Genomic DNA, 20,718 nt, shown 5'->3' with positions numbered 1-20,718 from the left:
GGTGCCAAATGCAACGGAATGCCAAACCCCACTTTCCATAGGGCAACATGCTTTGGAAAGTCATGCCTGGAGGCAAGTATGAACTCTCTATCCGCGTCTAAGCTGTTGTTGAGGGCAAGCTCTTGACTTTGACAAAGAAGCCCTTTCCTCCCTAGTCTGGGAGTGGTTCTGGAGAACAGTGGCCCAGGAGATGACAGGTCCTGCGCTCACTCACCCGCCGGGTCTTCTCCACATCGCCACACGGCAGCCGCTTCACAAAATCAATGCCCGTCAGTGGCGTGCCTGTTGGGGGCAGCAGGATGGAGGCGTCCATCATAAGATATTCCACGTTCATGGGCTTCATCTAGAAGAGACATTACAGGAAACCTCAAAGCAGGCTCCTTACTTGGGAGGAAGAAGAGGCCGGGGAAGGTTACACAGGCCCCTCGCCTTCACCTGCATTTAGTAAATGTAAATGAGTGATCTAAACCCTGGATTTAGATTGAAGTAAAGCACAGAGGCAGCCAGATAAGGGAGCAATATGCCTTTTGGTTTTCTAAACTGCCGATTTTTCCTTTAATTGAAACGGCAGCTCAGACTCTTGAGAAGCTGCATCCTTGCCGCGAAAAGCTCGTTCCTCCTCACATTCCCTCTCCCCCTCAGCAGGGACAGGGATTCTCAGCAGGAGGCCAGGTATGCTTTACCCCTGTGGGTGCAAGCCCGTCTGCCACCTGCCTTCTCCTCTCTGTCCTTCCAGTGATGATAACAGCTGTGCGATGGCAGCTTCTGTTTAACAAAAGCTGATTCCGCGGCACGCTGTGACCTAAAGGCTGTTGAGGAGCTGCTTCCCACTTTGCTGATGAGGGAACAGAATCTCAGAGAAGCAGAAAAATGGATCCAAGGTCACTCAGCTGGTGGGTGGCAGAACCAAGACATGAGCCCGGGCCTGTCTTGCTCCAGGGCCTCTGTGATTCCCACCCTAGGACCAACGTTTCCCCTTCCTTCCTTGTCCCCTTCACATCTTACCTGGGATAATATAACATAATCATTTTTGGAGCATCTACTAACTGCCAGACACGTGCTGGGATCACCTCCTGCTGGACGGCAGGTGCTGGTGGCCCATGATTAAAGGGACACTGAGCTCAGAGGAGGAAAGGCACATGCCCACGGCCACTGGGCCAGAGCTGCCTCCTTCCACACGACCTCTGCGAAGCCTTCTTTGATGACTAAGACACAGGGTGACATCCCCTACCTGCCACCTCTCCCAGATCTCTGCTGCATCAGTAGTAGTAATCAATGCACATGTGCTGCTGAACACTAACACTTCATTTCCCTGGCTTCACAGAGGAAGGATAAGCTTTCTGCAGAATTCATTTTACTCTTTCAAACATCACAAACTTTCCTCGTGTCTTCTCTTTTCAGAAAGTGGGCTTCAAACATACCACTTTCTCCCTCTTGCTAGGTAAAGCTGACTACACAGGGCAGGGATATAGTGAGGGCCCAGCGGCCCAGATACCCGGTGCTGTGGTTTGAACGTGTCCCCAAAAGTTCATGTATTGGAAACTTAACCCCCAGTGTGACAGTGCTGAGAGGCAGGGCCTAACAAGATGGGATTAGGTCTCATGAATGGAGTAAGGTCATTATTGCAGGTGTGGCTCAATGATGGTGACAGTGAATTTGTTTTAAGAGCGAGTTCTGTTCTCTCTTTCTCTGTGTCTTGCCCTTCCACCTTCCACCATGGGATGATGTGGCAAGAAGGCCCATCCGCCTTCCACCATGGGTAATGTGGCAAGAAGGCCCTCGCCAAATACTGGCACCTTGATATTGGACTTCCCGGCCTCCAGAACTATAAGAAATTTCTTTTCTTTATAAATTAGTCTGTGGTATTCTGTTATAGCTGCAGAAAACAGACTGAGACACCTGGTGAACAGGCCAGGGGGCCAAGGAGCCACTTGGTGCATGCTGCTTGCCTTTTTCTTTTGGACACTTTGAGTACTTTCCTCCAGAAGCCGGAGGTCCCCCACTCGAAATCCTCTATCCCAGCAGGGGTGGCAGCTCCCTTCCCCTCTATTCCTGCTGCCCTCTACAACCTTCCCAATGAACCCCCTCAAGCCTGCTGGGGGCAGAGCTAGGCCATCACTTCACTGAACCTTTTGCATTAAACCAAAGGGAATAAGGGAAATGAAGGGTCACAAGTCATAGCCTGACTTTGGTACAGCGGCCAGCCTCCGAGGGCCTGTCCCTACCCCCTTCCACTCAGAAGCTGCATTCCTGAAGGCTGAGGACTGATTTTCAGATACAGAGAGAGGGTGTAGCACCTTTGCATTTCTCTGGAATGCCAGGCATTGTATAGGACACACAATACATGCTTGATTAAAACAAACAAACAATCAAACAAATAAATCCTCGGAAGCTCCCCATGGTGGGAGGGGGAGGAAGCATTTGTTGTGTATGGACCCATGAGGCCTCTTGTTGGCTATTTCATATACAGCCTGGGCAGCTCCGAGGTAGGGATCCCCCACTTTATGGATTAAAAAAAAAAAAAAAATCGCCAGGCGAGGTGGCTCACACCTGTAATCCCAGCACTTTGGGAGGCTGAGGCGGAGGGATCATGAGGTCAGGGGTTTGAGGCCAGCCTGGACAACATGGTGAAACCCCGTCTACTAAAAATACAAAAATTAGTTGGGCATGGTAATGGGTGCCTGTAATCCCAGCTACTTGGGAGACTGAAGCAGGAGAATTGCTTGAACCCAGGAGGCGGAGGTTGCAGGGAGCCGAAATCGCGCTACTGCACTCCAGCCTGGGTGACAGAGCAAGACTCTGTCTCAAAAAAAAAGAAAAAGAAAAAAAATCAGAATTTAAGCAATGCACTCAAGGCTGCATTGTCAAAAACAGACACTGAGGAGGGGTTTAAGAGCCCAAGCTCTCCCACATGGTTAAGTGCCATAGGAGCCTGACATTTCCAAACAGGAAACCAAACTGTAAGGAATGACATTGCAGGGGGATGTCTCAGCGGTAAGAGGAAATGGCAAACAACAAACGAATCCCTTCCACTCTAAGGAATGGTCTGAAGGGTGGAAGACTGAGTCACTCTTGAAGGGGCTGGAGGAATGATGAGGGGCTGTGGATGCACAGCCCACGGCCACCTTTCCCTTGAAAAGGCTCCATGGCGGCCTCAGACATACAGTGACAAAGGACGTGGCGAGGGCCCGGCTGTCCAGATTCCCGGGGAACAGGCTGTGAAGCCAAGGAGCCAATTAGTGCATGCTGCCTTTTTCTTTTTGACACTTAAAACACTTAGGTTTATTATAAACTTCCCAAATCACACACGCTTTGGTGGGTAATATTCACAAGAAGGATCATTTATCATGTACTTAATGGAGTACCTAGCCAAGGGCAGGTGCTGGGATACAAAGACAAACGCACAGAGCAGAGAAAGCTGAGATCTTCTGAACCTGTGGCTTCCCGTGATTCTGCCTGCCGGAGGAGGAAGGAATCCCGTGTGCTGGCACTGCAGACTGGAGGAAGAGCTGCATGCTGGAACATTCCAGGAGAGCAGCAAACAGAGAGGCAGGGATATAATACATGGAGAAGGACAGGGGATGCGGGGGTGAGCTGTCCTCCTCCGGAAGCCTGGCTCCGCCACTCACCGGCCAGGCAGACTTGGGTACATCACTAGACCTGCCTGACTCAGTTTCCTCATTGGCAAGTGATATGGTTTGGCTCTGTGTACCCACCCAAATCTCCCGCTGAATGGTGAGACACATGGGAATCCCCATGTGTCAAGGGCGGAACCATATGGCACGGTAACTGAATCATGGGGGCAGTTTTCCTTATACAGTTCTCATGATAGTTAGTGAGTTCTCATGAGATCCGATGGTTTTCTAAGTGTCTGGCATTTTTTCTCCTTGCACTCATTCTCTCTCCTGTCACTTTGTGAAGAGGCGCCTTCCACCATGATCGCAAGTTTCCTGAGGCCTCCCCAGCAATGTGGAACTGTAAGTCAATTAAACCTCTTTTCCTTATAAACTACCCAGTCTTGGGTATTCCTGCGTAACAGTATGAGAAAAGACTAATTCAGCAAGAAAGGGACAATGGCAGTAGCTATTCCCGTTGGCTGGTGTGAGGATGAAGAGTTATAATCTATACAGCATGCTATATACATCCAGCACAGAGTAAGTCCTCAAAAAAATGATACTGTCCCCCAAATTACTATTCATAGCAGATAATCGTCCTGACTCATTGGATACCTCCCATCTTAGAGGGAGTGAATATAGTCTGAAATTAACAGTGCTGGGGATCACAAGACACCACTCTAAATCTGCTTCCCCATCAATCTGCTATTTGGTCGGAAAGCCCTAAGTCAAAAAATCCCCTCTGGGATGGGCAGGGTGAGCTTGGCAGGGACAGAGGCGCACGCCAGCCCAAGTGTGTCCCAGTCCCTCACTTACTGTCATGCTTCTGTACTCATCTTCAAACATGTCCAAAAAAATGTCTTCTCCCTAAAAAGAAAGGAAGGGAGGGAAGAGGAGATTATTCATATTTTTTTCCATAAACAACAGAGTATTATAAACTCTAGTTTGTGGCTTTAGAGGCCATCTGTTTCTCATTAGCGAGTTCTCGTAAATCACCAGGAAGTAAAATGCACACGTGAACACAAACACACACGCTCAAATGACAGACCAAATATCAAATTGCACTACTCAAAATTTTCTCCTTCCTTTTTAAGTATACAGAGTTAGGATTCTTCTGTCAAAGCAGTTAATTAAAAAACAACAACAAAAATACTACTATGTAGCATTAAAATATAGAAAAGACTAATATTTCAAGTATTTAACATCATCTATTTATTAAGAATGGTTGGAGAAATGGACAATCCTGTTTAAGTTACCATATTAAAGAAACGAGGCTCCACACCTCTGGAAGGAGGAGTATAATTAAATAAGTTTAACGTTACAATTACATGGCTTATTCCATTTGTTTTTGAGGAGTGCTTTCGGGGTTATGTCGTTCCTCAGGGTCATGACTGCCTGGGAGGGCCCCTTCAGAACAGCATGGTGGGCATAAACTTGGCTCTGAGACACATAACCAAATCCAGCTTTACACCTCTCGCCTCCTTGTTCCACTGCAAGAATGGCATGTCTGTCTAGGGTATTGTGAAGACGAAACGAGTTAATGCACATGAAATCAAGGAAGCACAGAGCCTGTCACTCAGTCGGGGCTGGGTCAGTGTGAGCACTCACTGTCATGATAATCTCTACTGGACAATGACCCTTAGAACTGCTGCATCTCTCTTACAAGTTCTGAATGAGACACACACACATCCCCCACACACTTGGGGTGGGAAAGGGAATAGATTCTTTTTAGTTTTTTTCAGATTCTTGTGTGATTATAACTATCACCACCAGAAAAGACAATTCCTGAAAACATCTAAAAGCTGCTGAGAAATTATACTTAGGGCATAATAAATATTATGGGATAAAAGAAAGAAAAATCTGGGTTGGGAGAAGGGATCCAGAAATTAAACAAAGCTCTCCTTTTGTTAACAATAAAGGATAATCCTCTGGGAAAATGCCTACCTATATGTCTTTCTGTTTTTGCAATCCAAAAGCTTTCCAGGGGACATAAACTTAGGGCAGTTATATTGTAAAGAGGTTCAAAGATGACTAATGCAACCCTGAGGTTTCTGCTTTCTTGTGGGCTTTGCTAGTGGGGGTGTATCCTCACTTGGAGGCCAAGCTTGGTTTCGGATGTTCTAAGTGGAAAGTGGGATTTCCTCCTCAGTGTGTAGGGGCCCACCACGGAGCCACCCTTGTCTGGGTATGTCCACTGCTGCAGCTGGATGGGGTCATCTGAGCCTGGCAAGGTTGATCTCCAAATCATGCAACCTAATTTTATCTCAACAAACACTGGCAATAATGTAGTGGCTTAAAACGATTCCTGCAAAGAAACAGCAGCTTAAAGAGGGCTCGAATAATGAAACTACAGGGGACAGCAAGGAAATGGCAGTGTTGCCACCTTCCCCCTGTAGGAGGATCTTCAGCAGCCACGTGCAGAGACCTGATCCGGAGGCCAGCAAACTAGAAAATGACTATTTGACCTATGGATTAATCCATCATGGTTGATGAGTGATGAGCCTTGCCTGAAAGACACATGAGGCTGGCAAGGCCTGAGTGTTTCTGCTCCCCGCCGCGCCCCCCAAATTCATATGTTTAAATTCTAATTCCCAAGGTAATGGGATTAGTAGGTAGGGCCTTTGGGAGGTGATGAGGTCATCCAGTAAGATGGTGCCATTCATGAGAAAGTGAGCCTTCACTAGATATGGAATCTGCCTTGTGATGAGGTCATCCAGTAAGATGGTGCCATTCATGAGAAAGTGAGCCTTCACTAGATATGGAATCTGCCTTGATCTCGGACTTCCCAGCCTCCAAAACTGACAGAAGTAAGTATCTTTTTTTTGAGACGGACTCTTGCTCTGTCGCCCAGGCTGGACTGCAGTGGCGTGATCTCAGCTCACTGCAAGCTCCGTCTCCCGGGTTCACGCCATTCTCCCACCTCAGCCTCCGGAGGAGCTGGGACTACAGGCATCCGCCACCATGCCAGGCTAATTTTTTTTGTATTTTTTAGTAGGGACAGAGTTTCACCATATTAGCCAGAATGGTCTCAATCTCCTGATCTCATGATCTGCCTGCCTTGGCCTCCCAAAGTGCTGGGATTGATTACAGGCGTGAGACACCGTGCCCAGCCCAGAAATAAATTTCTATTGTTTATAAGCTACCCAGTTTATGGTGTTTTAGCATCCCGAATGGACTAAAACATATGCTTAAAAACTAAAACAAAACCATGGCAATTAGAATTTTTTTTTTTGAGATGGAGTTTTCAATCTTGTTGCCCAGGATGGAGGGCAATGGCGCTATCTTGGCTCACAGCAATCTCTGCCTCCTGGGTTCAAGCAATTCTCCTGTCTCAGCCTCCCAAGTACCTGGGATTACAGCCATGTGCAACCATGCCTAATTTTGTATTTTTAGTAGAGACGAGGTTTCTCCATGTTGGCTAGGCTGGTCTCAAACTCCCGACCTCAGGTGATCCACCCGTCTTGGCCTTCAAAAGTGCTGAGATTACAGGCATAAGCCACCATGCCTGGCCTCAATTAGATATTATAAAACCATCTGCAACCTGAAGACAAAGCTCTGCAAATTTTTCAGATACTGAAAGTCACTGTGGTACTTTACAAAATCTCAATAAACTTAATAAAAGTTTAGAAGCCTCTATAAGGTTTCTTAGCACATATGTATATAAATAATATACATGTATATAGTTCATAAACTCATAGGTAATTCATAAGTAATTTTATATGTGTAAGCATATATAACTCATGAACATAAGCACATCATATATAATTTACTTGTATGTGTTTATATGTATGTAGTTCGTAATTTACATATAATTATTCCCAAACAACCAAATCCATGTATTACTGACAAACAAACTGTCAAATACTGGGGCTGAGTCCTCAAAAATTTTACTGATAAGACAGCATGGCCAGAAAAAAGTTTAGGTATTGCTGCTCTAGAGACTATGAAATTGAGCATTTTTATTCAGTAATTATAGGCATAAAAAATAACTGAAGACATGTAACGTTTATCTGCCTAGAACCAGACACCACTTCTGCTGCTTCTACAAGACACTCCTGCTTCTACAAGACACACCATGCTGCTGTCCATCTGTGCTCTGCCAATTACCTTATAAAAATGTCGTACAAGGTGAACACTTTCTTCTCTCGCACCCTGTTAAAAGACAAGGAAGGTGTGAAGGAGGCAGGTCTCATCTAGGCGAGCAAATCGGGCAAACTACAAATTCTAAAACATGAGTATGTATAAAATGGATCTGGACTAATATCCTTAATGCATAAAATGTTTTGTTTTTTTTCCTTTTGTTGAGATGAAGTCTCACTCTGTCGCCCAGGATGGAGTGCAGTGGCATGATTCTGGCTCAGTGCAATCTCCGCATCCCAGGTTCAAGCGATTCTCCTGCCTCAACCTCCTGAGTAGCTGGGATTAGCCTGCCACCACGCCTGGCTAATTTTTGTATTTTTAGTAGAGACGGGGTTTCACCACGTTGGCCAGGCTGGTCTCTAACTCCTGACCTCAGGTGATCTGCCCGCCTCGGCTTCCCAAAATGCCGGGACTACAGGCATGAGCCACCACGCCTGGCCTATAAAATAGTTCTTAATGAGAGAGAGAGGAAAGGAGACAGAGCTCAAAATGAAAATGTGAAAGGATAGGTAATTCGATTGTAATGACATGAGAAGCTGTTAATATACAGTTAATCAGGGGAAAACGGGTTACAAATACGGCCATTAGGACTCCTTTTTTATTTTACTTTTTCAAGACAGTCTCAAACTGTGGCCCAGGCTGGAGTGTGGTGGTACAATCATAGCTCACTGCAGTGTCAAAATCCTGGGTTCAAGCAATCTCCCAGCCTCAGCCTCCTCAGTAGCTGGGGCTACAGGCATGTCCTGGCTAATTGTTTTTGTTTTTGTAGAGACAGGGTCTCACTTATGTCCAGGCTAGTCTCAAACTCTTGGCCTCAAGTGATCCTCTCATCTCAGATTTCCAAAATGTTAGAATTACATGCATGAGCCACTGTACCTAGCCCAACTACATTTGTATAAGACAAAAAGTTCATTTATAAGTAAGTGTGTGTATGTATATATACAAACATATACATAGTTAAAAATGAATTTTCATTTATATATATGTAAAGATGTTTCATTTACATATATTCACGTTTACATATTTATATATTATATATGTGGTATATGTAAATATACTCCTTTATGTATATAATTATTTGCTTATATAATACTTAAATATATTTACATATATAATATGTGTGTGTCTACATAGACACAGCCAAAGTGTCAACTATAGTTACTTTTACCTCTTTGTACTTCCTAAATTTTCTAAAATAAACATAGAAAATAAGAGGTACCATAAAAGCTACAGAAAATTTAATGTATATTTTAAGCACAAAAACCATAATCAATGTGTGTATACGTGTGAGTGTGTTTGTATGTGCTTAAAACTTTTTAACACCAAAGAAAAAATTCAGAAATCCTGAGGACAAATACAGAAGTAAATAAATGCAGCAGAAACCACTAAAACTCAATTAAGTGGACTCTTCAGCGAGTCTCAGCCGAAAGGAAGTCCCTGCTGAATAAGTAGGTCGGAGTGGGGTCTCAAGAGGGCAGCCCCTGCTGCTTTTAGCTGGTGACCGATGACACCGCGGGCCAGGGCTCCTATCTGGATGTCAGCACCTTCCCTTCCATCCTCCTGTCCCTCTCCCTTGGCCCACAGGAAGGAGGAGGGGAGAGGGCGTCACCTCCAGGCAGGCCAGGTGCACGTCCTTCATGATGCAGCCGGCACTTGTCAGGACTTGCTGCTTCAGAAGCAGGCAGCTCAGCTCCAGCGTCGCCAGCCGGATCTTCCCATCTGCAGAGCAAACCAGGGTGAGCCTTGCACACCCAGGGTGGGGCGCCCTTAAGCCCAAGGCTCCCGCCTACCCACGTTGAGGTTAGCAGGTCAGATGATAGACCAACTGCCCATGGCTCCCAACATCCAGTGGGGACACAGAGGGAACCCCCCATGCCAAAGCCATTCCCAATCAGTTAGAATTCAATGTTCTCCACCAAAACTACCTATACCAAATACTTCCCTGAAGTCCCTTTACTGGCAGGGCGCAGGAAAAAGAGGGTGACTAAAGACTGTTGAGGCCTAGAGAGTGGCCCTGCACTCCCACTTTCCTTTAGAGAGCCGCCAGTCCCACTCTGGGTCACGTGCTTTGGCTGGAGCTGGTCCTCCTTTCCCCTTCCAGGGTTGGGCACATCACCCAGCCAGTTGGGGTGCTCTATATTGCCTTGGTCCCAGTGACTAGGTAAGAACCAGGCAAGGGAGCCAGTCAGAGCCAGTAAGGCTCAACCTCACAATTTGCTGGATCTGCTGGATAAGAGAAATTCTCCTTGTGCTGGGTTGAGCAGAGGACCGTGGTGAGGCCCTGAGGGGCACAAGCATTATAATCTACATCGGCCACCTCTTCACCCTTGCCAGCATTTTTAATATTTGTAAAGTATTCTGCAAATATCACTTTGAGATCTCTCTTCCAACTAGACTGCTCAAATCTAAGTGACTCCCATAGGGTAAGTCTAGTGTCTCAGTGGAGAAAGGGCTAGCTGGAGGGGCTGACGTTTAACTTGTCAACCCAGAAGGTGGCAGAGGCCAAAGGTAGAAAAATACTGTTTGAGCCCCTGGATCCAGCTTTGCCTGAAGCCAGGCCTTAGCAGACTTTATAAGCCAACACAGCTTTGTCTGTTTGTGTTGTTTAAGCCAGAGTGAGTTGGGTTTCTGTCAAGTGCAACAGAGTTCTAACACAGCTTACTTATTATGCTATTACTTACTACCTTGAGCCAGGCACAGTGCCGAGCACTTTATATAGCTCCTCAAGGAATCTGTATGAAAACCGACTGCAATGAGTGCTCCAAAGACGGAGGCTTAGGAAAGTGAAGGGACTTGTCCAGGGTCTCATCGCTGGGCAGTGGTAGACTGCAGGTGCTCAGAATGCCAAAACCCACATCTGGCATCTCTCCTAGAAGCATCTGTAACTGACTGAAGGACAACTGCTCTTATGCAAACTCCTCTGTGGGTCTTTCAAGTTTATTTCTGGGGAAAGGTCCCACTGTGGAGAGAAGGAGGTCTTCAGGCTATGCCTCTAAGGCCTTGGAAACATCAGAGACCACGATAGGTCACTGGGAAAAAACTAAAGGCAGAAACATCCCTCTGCCCACCTCCCTGCCTGTCCCTTTGTTAACGCCTTGTAAGTCAGGTGAAAATAGGTGAGAAAAGGGGCTCTGCCTAAAAAGTGAAAAAATAGGCCTGGCGCGGCAGCTCATGCCTGTAATCCCTAGTACCTTGGGAGGCCAAGGTGGATGGATCACCAGGTCAAGAGTTCGAGACCAGTCTGGCCAACATAGTGAAACCCCGTCTCAAATAAAAACACAAAAAATTAGCTGGGTGTGGTGGTGTGCACCCGTAATCCCAGCTACTTAGGAGGCTGAGACAGGAGAATCCCATAAACCTGGGAGGCAGACGTTGCGGTGAGCCGAGATCACGCCATTACACTCCAGACCAGGCGACAGTGCGAGACTCCATCTCAGAAAAAGAAAAAAAGAAAAGAAAAAAAAAGAAAAGGCGCTATCACGAAAAATAGGTCTTCCCAAACATGATACATGCCCCAGGGACAACCAAGGAGAAGGCTGGGTGGTCTCAGCTCCATCGGCTCTCCCGGCCCGGCACCACCCAGCCCCAGCACTAGTGTAACCTCTCTTCAGCTGCCTCCTCCAAGTCAGTTTTTCTCCAAGCGCATTCTCACTCCTACCTGTTCCCATACCTACCCACAACTGCTGCTGGTAACAAAACTCTGTCTCCTATTCTACTGGCCCGTTAAACCTTCAAACCTTCTCCCCTCACTCCACTCTCAGCCTAGTTCTTTCTCATAATATCGCCTTGGGCCACCCAGAGATTCGGGGGGTGACAAACATTGACAATCTCAGCAAAGGAAGGCGGGGTGTGGAAGGAGAAGAAAGATGGTTAGCAAGTGGCAGGGGGTGGGATGGCAAAAGGAGACCCAGAGCTAAAGACACAGTTCCAGCAGGCAGGAGGGCTGGCCCAGGATGCAGGGGTTGAGAGGCAGAGGGAGAGGCTGGGATGGGCCCAGATTCTCAGAAGGCTCAGGCCTAGCACCCAGGGCTCAGGCTTTCAGTGGGGCCTGCTCCCCATGACTGAAGGCCCTGTGGATAGACAACACCCCAAGTGGGCACCTGGCTGGGCAGCGTTGTTCATGATCCTGATGAGTCTTTCAGCCAGCGGATGGTTGTAGGTGGTCTTCTCGACTGCGTTTGGCACCGGGAGCTGGATTCGCTCTAGTTTTTCAGGATCTATGCCTGGAACAGAGGAGAAGGATGTAAGCGGAGGCCTCCTGACTATGTGACCTCCTCATCCTGAAAGGCCCTGCAGAGTGGGGTTTCCTCAACTTCAGCTACATATGTTCCCTCTTGGTGATTTCTTTTCCTTTTTTTTTTTTTTTTTTTTTGTTTAGTTTTTAGTAGAGACAGGGTTTTGTCATGTTTCCCAGGCTGGACTGGAACTCTTGGGCTTTCCCAAGTGCTGGGCCTCCCCAAGTGCTGGGATTACCGGTATGAGCCACCGTGCCTGTCCCCTCTTGGCAACTGCTGTCATGACTGGTTGCTGTCGGTGCCATAACTTTTTGCAGAGCTCTCCATAAACCGAACTTACATAAATGTATTAAAACATACATTTTCTGTCACTACTTACAAATAGGAAATCAGGATTGATGTAATAATTGCCAGTAATAATTTTTAAAAAATCAAAAAATGTTTTTACATTCTAGCCAATGACTGGTGACTGCCTACTCATAGTGGCCCAAGGCCTGATCTTTGTTAAAAAGGTAGGTTGGCAGGTACTTAATAGTGTTGGAGAGAAGCTAGCCCCAAATGGGGACATTCTCCCAGACATAGCAGAGGAAAGGGAAGGGAGTAGAAAAAGCGGTAACCGTCCCATAGTATAATCCACTGCCACTGTGTGCCAGGTCTGAGGGCCACCTGAGGCCACTCCTGTATTAGGCACCTTCTACGCTTGGGGAAACCCAGGCCTAGAGAAAGAGAGACTACACCCGAAGGAAACTACAGTCATCCCCAACAACTGTGCCCTCAAGCTTTTAATGACAAGCTCAAAAGCTGGGCCCCACCCTCAGCATGGGTAGGAGGAATCAAGTTCTGAGTCAGGTGAGGCAGAGGCCACCCCTGCCCCTGAGGGTGACAGTAGCAGAAAGACACCAAGCTAAGCCTTTTCTTACAGAAAGGTGCACATATTAGGTTGGCACAAAAGTAATTGTGGTTTTTGCCATTAAAAGCAATTCAAAACCTGCAATTACTTTTGTGCCAACCTAATACAATGACACCAATAAAGCAGAGATTTATCATTAACAGGCAAGGGAGTCACCTTTCCTCCAGTGAAAATTCAACAGTTCTTCCTGCCAAAACTAACAGCATTTAAAAGATAAAAGATGAGATGGGGGTGGGGAAGGTAAGTGGAAAAGGAAAGAGGGAACAGGCAAGTGTGTGACTTTGAGCCCTGCTGTCATTTCTCCTAAGGAAGCACGCAGGACCCGCAGTGACAGAAGACCTGTTAGGGCTCCTAGAACAGTTCCCGCCTGGGGTAAGAGGTCTTCAAACTCCTTATCTGCTCATCTGACATGGCTCTTGAAAAATACATTTCGAGAAACAAATATTTCGCTTGATCCAAGCTCGGAGAACTGAATGGATTATTTGTGCTTGGAACATGTCTTTTCCTGTTATTTTACAAAAGGGGGAAAGGTGGCACTTCTCGGAACTCTTGAAATACGGTCCCTTGAGTACCAGATGACGTTTCATTTAGAACCTTGACAAAATAGTGGAAGATAGCATTGAAGAGCCGATTGTCTGGATTCTAAGTAACTCCTGCACACACAGGTTGATGAAATAAGCCATAACAATATATCTTGCTTTTCTGAATTCCTTCCAGCTCCCAGAAAGAGGCTAAGTCATACCAAGGAGATGACCTGGGTGAGGGACAGCATAAAGGCTTGAGTTGGGTAGTAGTCTCTCTCATGCCCCAAAACGCCCCACAAATTTGGGTTTCCTCAAAAAATTTGATTGCAGTGAAAATTTAATTTGTGGATTCTGTATCCCACGTTAATGCTAAATGTGTAACCCTGAACGATTCTGGCTTATTGAATGGCAAGAGGAATGTCAACTGACTCTTTCTGGCGTTTGTTTTTTCCAGAGATGTTAACACTGTCATAACATCTCTCTACTCATTAATTTCTGGCCCTTTGAGAACTGCCATTCAGTGGTTCTGGGGGTGGGGGTGGGGAATAAAAGCTCCTCTGCATCCCAGGTGCATCGCCCAACTTTATAACCCACCAGCAATCACTCCACTTCAGCGAGGACAGCGGAAAGGGCCTGGTTTCTGGCTTCCAGAAGGGGGCTGTGGCCACAGAACCATGGAAAGAGGCAAACTAGGACCAGGCCTTGAATTTACACAGAGAGGTTCATTTTTGTTTCCTTCCTATCATTGCCCCTCTGCCTTCTTAGAATTTGTGAACAATGAGGAAATCTGTGGCAAGCTCTTTTCTTGACAGGAAGAAAAGCATGTCAAGATGATCTTGCCCTTCTCAACTCTCCATGAAGGGAAGATTCTGGAGGATAGAAACACTTCTCTCTGCACCAGATTCCAAGTCCGGCCCTTTCCTTTCCTGAGGAAGGTAAGGCCCAGAGTTGTTAAGCTGTTTCCCCAAGGCCACAGAGCAAGTCAGAAACACGGCTCAAACCACCTTCAGATGATCCCGAAGATGGGCAGGGGCCAGATGGGAAAGGGTGGCAGCACCCACTCAGCGAGCCCACGAGAAGCACACAGGGTGCCCGTCCTCTCAGGCTGACAACAGCCACCCCTCTGTGTCCCTGGGCTCACTCTCTCCTAGGGGGTCAGCTGGGTACAGCAGGAATGAGAAGCCTAGCGGTGGAGTACGGGAGAAACTTTGTTTTGACACTTTACCTCTTTGAACCTCAGTTTCCTCACCTGTGAAGTGGGAATAATTATGGTAACTACCCGCCCCACAACTGCTATCAGGATCGAAAGAGAAAAAGCACTGTCACAGACCGACAACTTTACCTCTCATTATTATGCACAAATGGGAATTTTTAGTTTGATCACTGCTTAATGCACGGATGAGAATTTTTAGTTTGAGCACGACTTGATGTGTTTCCTTATCATTCGTGTTATAAAAGGAAAGTTAGGCCAGGCACAGTGGCTCACGTTTGTAATCCCAGCACTCTGGGAGGCCGAGGTGGGCAGATCACTTGAGGTCAGGAGTTTGAGACCAGCCTGGCCAACGTGGTGAAACCCCGTCTCTACTAAAAATACAACAATTAGCTGAGTGTGGTGGCACATGCCTGTAGTACCAGCTACTCGGGAAGTTGAGAAACGAGAATTGCTTGAACCCAGTTGCAGTGGGCCGAGACTGCGTCACTGCAGTCCAGCCTAAAATTAAAAAAAAAGGAAATTAGAACAAAAGAACAAAAGGAAAAAACCTAACAAGAGCTAAATCAAGCTACAGACAGCCCAAAAGAGGCATGCTGAGCTGCTGGAGGCCCCTCTCAGGGGACAAGCTACTCAGGTTGGATCCTAAAGGATGAACAGGAGTTTGCCTTGAGCTGGACAGGGAGGGCCAGGACTTGCCAAACAAAGGTGGGACTGCAGGGAGTGGAGCACAGCCACGGAGGTCAGGGCAGGGAAGAGCCGGGGACGGGGGTGATGAGGTAGAGGATGGGGGAAGGGACAGGCAAGGCTTCGTGCCAGGATCCTGCAGGGTGATGCAGTGGAGGGGTCCAGGAGAGGCAGCTAGTGGGCCATGACATGATCTGGTTGTGTCCTGGCTGACTGGGGTGGTCCCATTCCCCTGGCTGCTCCAAGTGGTCTTCATGCTTCCGGCCCTTTCCCCCAAACTGACCTGCTACTGCCATGCAGTCCATGTGAGGTAGATTTTATCACCAGCCCTGGGAGGCAGAGAGCAGAGGTGATTCCACACAGCACACGGCAAAAGTGTACAACAGAAAACCCTCTGAACGTCTCCCTTCTGTCCCCAGAGCTCCTTCTGGGCCAGGTGCCCCATTCTCTCTCCCAGCTCTTCTTCCCACCATGGCCTTTAAAATCCTCTCTGTGACTCTGAACTATCAAGTGTTTCCAAGGAGGCCTTATCATTTACCAAAATACTCAGTCAAAACAAACAACAACAAAATCCCCAGTCTCTCTGGGGAAGGACAAAGTGTCTTTGGAAGGAAGGAGGAGAGGATTCTGCTAAGACGACAAGATTGCCTTCGTAAGGTAAGCCCTGAAGAAATGGTGACCACCCGCCAGGCATATGAAGTGGAATGCTTCATTTCATCCTCATGACGTTCCATGAAGTGGCTAATATTATTTCCATTTTATAGACGAGGAAGCTGAGGCTCAAAAAAGACATGAAGCTTGCCTGAGGTCATGCGTAGAGTGGAAAGCCCAGCCCTGAATGTGGCCACGTGGCTCTTACCTCCATCCTCTCTGTCGTGTCCCATGATCCCTGCTGGTTAATGCACTTTCTCGCCACCTGCCCAAGCTATGTGTGTCACGTGATCTAGTGGTGTTCTTGGCACAAACACAATAGCCCATACATTTTTGCTGAATTAATTTTTTTAAAAGTTAAGTAGTTTTGATCAAATTTAGGACAGAAGATCAGACAAATCTCAAAATTAAGGGGAAATATACATAAAACAGAAGCCACCATATGACAGCTGTGCAGAAAAGCCCAACCATCACCCACACACAAAACAGGCTAGAAAGAAATATGATACTGTCAGCAGCTGGTTATCTTAAGGTGGTATAATCAAAAGCAAGTGAAAAAGTAACTTATTCTCATTTTTGTTTTCTACAACAATCACTGCATGACCATCACTGTTCTTAGGATGGCATTTAATTTGTGGCAAACAAATTTGGTTTGGGTTTAAGCCTCCTGCCTGAAACAATCTGGTGGTTGATAGTTCTGAGTGGCTAAGGTCAATGTCATCGTATAACAGGGGCATGCATGTGAAAGGTAAGACGGCTCCTGTGTACAGGGACATACATATACACACACACACACACACACACACTCTCTCTCTCACACACACACACACACACACACACACACACACACACGCATACCCCATGGTTCTCAGTCACAGAAAGGCAGCTTTTGCTGCAAATCCAATAGCTTCTTTGCCGGTCATTTCCCTCTGACAGAAATAAACATTGTGGATAATATATGATCCTATTTGCTTCAACTCCTAAGTGCCTTGTGACAGACAAATTCCAAAGAAATCCTGCTGCACTTCACAGGAGCACTAACTCATTCTGGCTTCCAGCAGACCACATGTTCCTTGCCCCACCCACAGCCCTGCCTTAGGGGTCAGAGCCTGAGCTGCCTAGTCAGAATGGGTGTCTCCTGTCCACAGGGTTGGAGGGCGGAACTCTCAACCAACTCATTCAAAGAATCCAAAACAGAAGGGAAGGGTGTGGCCCCACAGTGTAAGTAACTCTTAATAAGCTTCCCTCTCAGTTCTGATATCTGGATTCTTCCCCCTTAGTAGTAGCTCCCATTCAGAGTAGGGATGGAAAAGACCCAGACCAAAGATGCATAAGAATAATTAGAAAGATCTGGATAAAGAGACCATGAGAACACCAGGTAAACAACGTTCAAATTTTTTAAAAATGTATTTTGACTACGCAACATCTCCCTGGCTGCAGTCACACAAGTATTACCAGCTTTGGAAGACTATAGACCAAAGATTTCGAAAGCTAACCAGATGTTGGGCCAATTTCCAATGTACTTCCAATTCTGGTTATGTGTCAGCCAAGATCCAAAATGACGTTGTGCAAGTTCTCTGCATGGCAAAAGCTTCCCTTTATCCTATTACCTTTCAACCTTTTCCGTTATCTCTCATCCACGTTCCATTAACTTCTCAGCAAAACAAAACACAAAACACAAAGAGCCCAAGACTCCTTCTTCCTGGGTAAACAATGACAAATGGAGTGGCAGGAGTAGAAGGCTGGTCGCTGAACTGGGGAAACTTCAACATACAAAAGCTGTAAAACTCACCCCCCATCCCCCGACCTCTGGCCCAGGACTCAGCGGACTTGATAGAAGAGCGAAGCCTGCATTTTCTATTACAGAAACAAACCAGAATTCATTCTGTGGCCCAACTGAGTCACACCAAGCGCCTTCCACCAACCGGTCAACCCTTTCCACTGTGGGATATTCATTTCGGTGCAGCATCTAATCTATTATGATTTCCTGGAAGGCCTGAGCTCACATTTGGTTTTTATTAACATGGCTTTTATGTTAAAATTGTCTATGAGGAAAAATCTATGAGAAAGAGACCAGCCACTTGGGGGCCTGATTTGGGGAGTAAGGATCTGGAAAAGTGAGGCTGAAGGTCAAGTGCAGCCTGACCAACTGCTGCATAACCAAAAACCAATCACCCAACCAACCACCACCACCAAAGCCCCACCAAATACAGACTCTGCTCACAGGCCAGGACTGAGCATAAGCCAGGTGGCAGCTCCCCTATGAGGCAGCCTCCCCAGGCACCTGGGCCTCGGAGCACCAGACTTGAACTTTTCAGTTTCTTCTCCAAACCTGCTCCAAGGCCCATGCTCGTTAGTTCTGGAAATGGCACTGCTACTTGTCACACAGTCAAAGGAGTCAGGAACCTGAGCCTTACCCAGTCTCCTCCCTTCATGCCCCCTTCTTTCAAATCAACCAGAACCCCTCATCCCCTAGCCCAGTGCCTCTCCTTGTCTCCTCATCCTAGTAAATGCACCCCACCGTTGCTCAAGCCAAATCGCAGGAGTCATCTGATTCATCCCTTTCACTTGGCCCCTACATCCAATCCATCAGCACATCCTGGCTCTAGCGCTGAAATAACCACAAGTCCTTCCAGTTTCCTCCACTCCCCAGCCAGCAGCCTAATCCGATCCACATTATCTCGCCTGGATGACTGCAACAGCTTCTTAGCAAGTCTCCCGGTGTTCCCTCCTGCAACTCATCCCCACCCCTAGTCATCTACTTTCCGTCTGGTAGCCAAAGTTTCTTTTAAAAACTTCCACCTGACCACATCACTGTCCAACTTAAAAATTCTGTAGGGGTTTCCCACTGTACTTGGGAAAAAAAATGGTAATTCCTCTTCATGGCCTTCAAGGCCCTTCATGACCTGGCCCCTGCCCACCTGGCCAGCCTCACCTTGGCCCACTTTCTGCTCCTTCCCACCCCGGGGCCTCTGTACATGCTGCTCCCTTCGCCTGGAGCACTCTTGCCCCAGATCTTTGCAGAGCTGGCTCCTTCTCACTCTCTGGGCTTTGGCTCTGCTGGTCCTTCCTCAGAGGAGCCCTCCCCGACCACCCTGACTAGCACCTAGTAACCCCTGCAGCACAACCACTGGGCCTCCTCATCACTCCACCCTGTTCATTTCCTTCTACCATTTGTCACAGCCACAATCTTCCTGTTCACTTCAACGAGACTCATCTGGACTTGTTTGAGTGCCTATGACAGGGCCTTGCCCTAGCAAGTGCTCAGCAAGCATCTGCTGAATGATAAGAAAGCCTCTCGCTTTCACCTCCCACCCCTCCCACCTGCTGGCTGAATTACCGCAAACCCACAATGAGGGGTGCAGAGTGGGTCAGCTCACTTACTGACCAACTGCCCCCCAGCAGCCCCACATGGCTCGTAGGAACAGAGCTCACAGTAGCTGCCTGTGCTACCCCTGCAGACTGGCTCCAGATGCCTGCCTCTTGGGGCAGCCCGCTGCCTCGGACATGCTGCCGCTCACCCTGGGGAACGGGCAGTGATCCGACGGTTATGCCACAGGCTCTCATGCCCCTTCCTGCTCTGCCCTCTCCCATAGCCCGGGTGTCCTCAGGAAATGGGTCTTCACTCTTGCGGGCAGAGTCCATGCTCACCACCAGGCAAGCGACCCTCTATTGTGCTGACAGTCTCCTCGTAGGACTTTTCTGTCCAAGAATGACTGCTACTTCCTTGGGCAAGGGCCTGGGTTGGTCTGCCTGGAATTTGTAGTCCCGTATTGAGCCCAATGCCTGGCACACGGCTGGTGCTCCACGTGCATTTGCTGAATAACGAATTACGTGCAGAAATTCATCAGAGACTGCAAGGCTATTCCTCCTGATCACTTAAGCCTCCAAGAGGCCTCTCCGGATTGCTCAGGCGGATGTAGTACCCTCTACCTTCAGCCTGCCCCCTCACAATACCTAGTTTTATTTTCACTGTTGCACTTTCGCTACACGGGATTATTTCACTTGGTTACTAGTTTACTGTCTGTCTCCTCTAAGAGAATCCAGATTCCATGAAAGCATTTGTTTGGTTCACCACTGCATCCCCAATACTGATCTCAGTGGCTGGCATCTAACAGGAGCTTCCTGTTAGAAGAATGAATGAATCAATCAATACATGAATAGCATTAGCAGAAAATGGAAGAAGGAATTTAATTTCCTTGAATATACAGTTCTACTCTTCTAGGAAGAAATTCCCAAGAAAAAGAGGTAGCATGCCCAGCTGGGAACATGGGTGAGTGGTCTCTCCAGCACAAAAGACTGGACGAAGGTGCACAGCAGCACATCTGGTAAGCCATGATGTCCCTGCTCCCCACACAGGTCAGGGCTGCAGGGAGGAAGCCCATGGAGAACGTCAGTCACACAGAAGATGAGGAGCTTGCCCACTGTCCCTTGGAGCCTGGCATCTACACCACACAGAGAGCATCTTCTTTGCTGAAGCCCTGAGCTACAGGCTGCCAGGAAGAGATGGCCTTGGGGATGTGCCACATAGCTGAGCGGCAACCAATCAGCAAACTCTGGCTGAGCACTGATTGAGTGCCAGGCAGTAGGCTGGGTACTGCAGGGAGCACATGGTTTCTGCCTTCCAAGGCCTAGCTATCTAGAATGGGAGAGAAAAAATACAGAGAAAAGGAGGTATTAAAAAGTGCTAGGCCGGGCGCAGTGGCTGAAGCCTATAATCCCAGCACTTTGGGAGGCCGAGACGGGT

General features: G+C 47.5%; 1 protein-coding gene across 2 annotated transcripts in view; it reads right to left on the bottom strand.

Annotated features, from left to right (window-relative positions):
• CLEC16A (C-type lectin domain family 16, member A) overlaps nt 1-20,718 on the bottom strand; it is a 233,890-nt gene that overhangs the window by 127,638 nt on the left and 85,534 nt on the right. For both annotated transcript variants that reach the window (XM_011961400.1, XM_011961399.1), the window contains exons 13-17: nt 11,855-11,977; nt 9,364-9,473; nt 7,722-7,766; nt 4,431-4,481; nt 215-343 (exon numbers count right to left, since the gene is read on the bottom strand). In XM_011961400.1, coding sequence (XP_011816790.1) covers nt 215-343; nt 4,431-4,481; nt 7,722-7,766; nt 9,364-9,473; nt 11,855-11,977 — 458 coding nt within the window. The remainder of the gene's footprint in view (nt 1-214; nt 344-4,430; nt 4,482-7,721; nt 7,767-9,363; nt 9,474-11,854; nt 11,978-20,718) is intronic.

The sequence above is a fragment of the Colobus angolensis genome, unplaced genomic scaffold (assembly GCF_000951035.1).
Source record: "Colobus angolensis palliatus isolate OR3802 unplaced genomic scaffold, Cang.pa_1.0 Scaffold55, whole genome shotgun sequence".
Classification (NCBI taxonomy): Eukaryota; Metazoa; Chordata; class Mammalia; order Primates; family Cercopithecidae; genus Colobus; species Colobus angolensis.
This window is presented reverse-complemented; position numbering and strand designations above follow the sequence as displayed.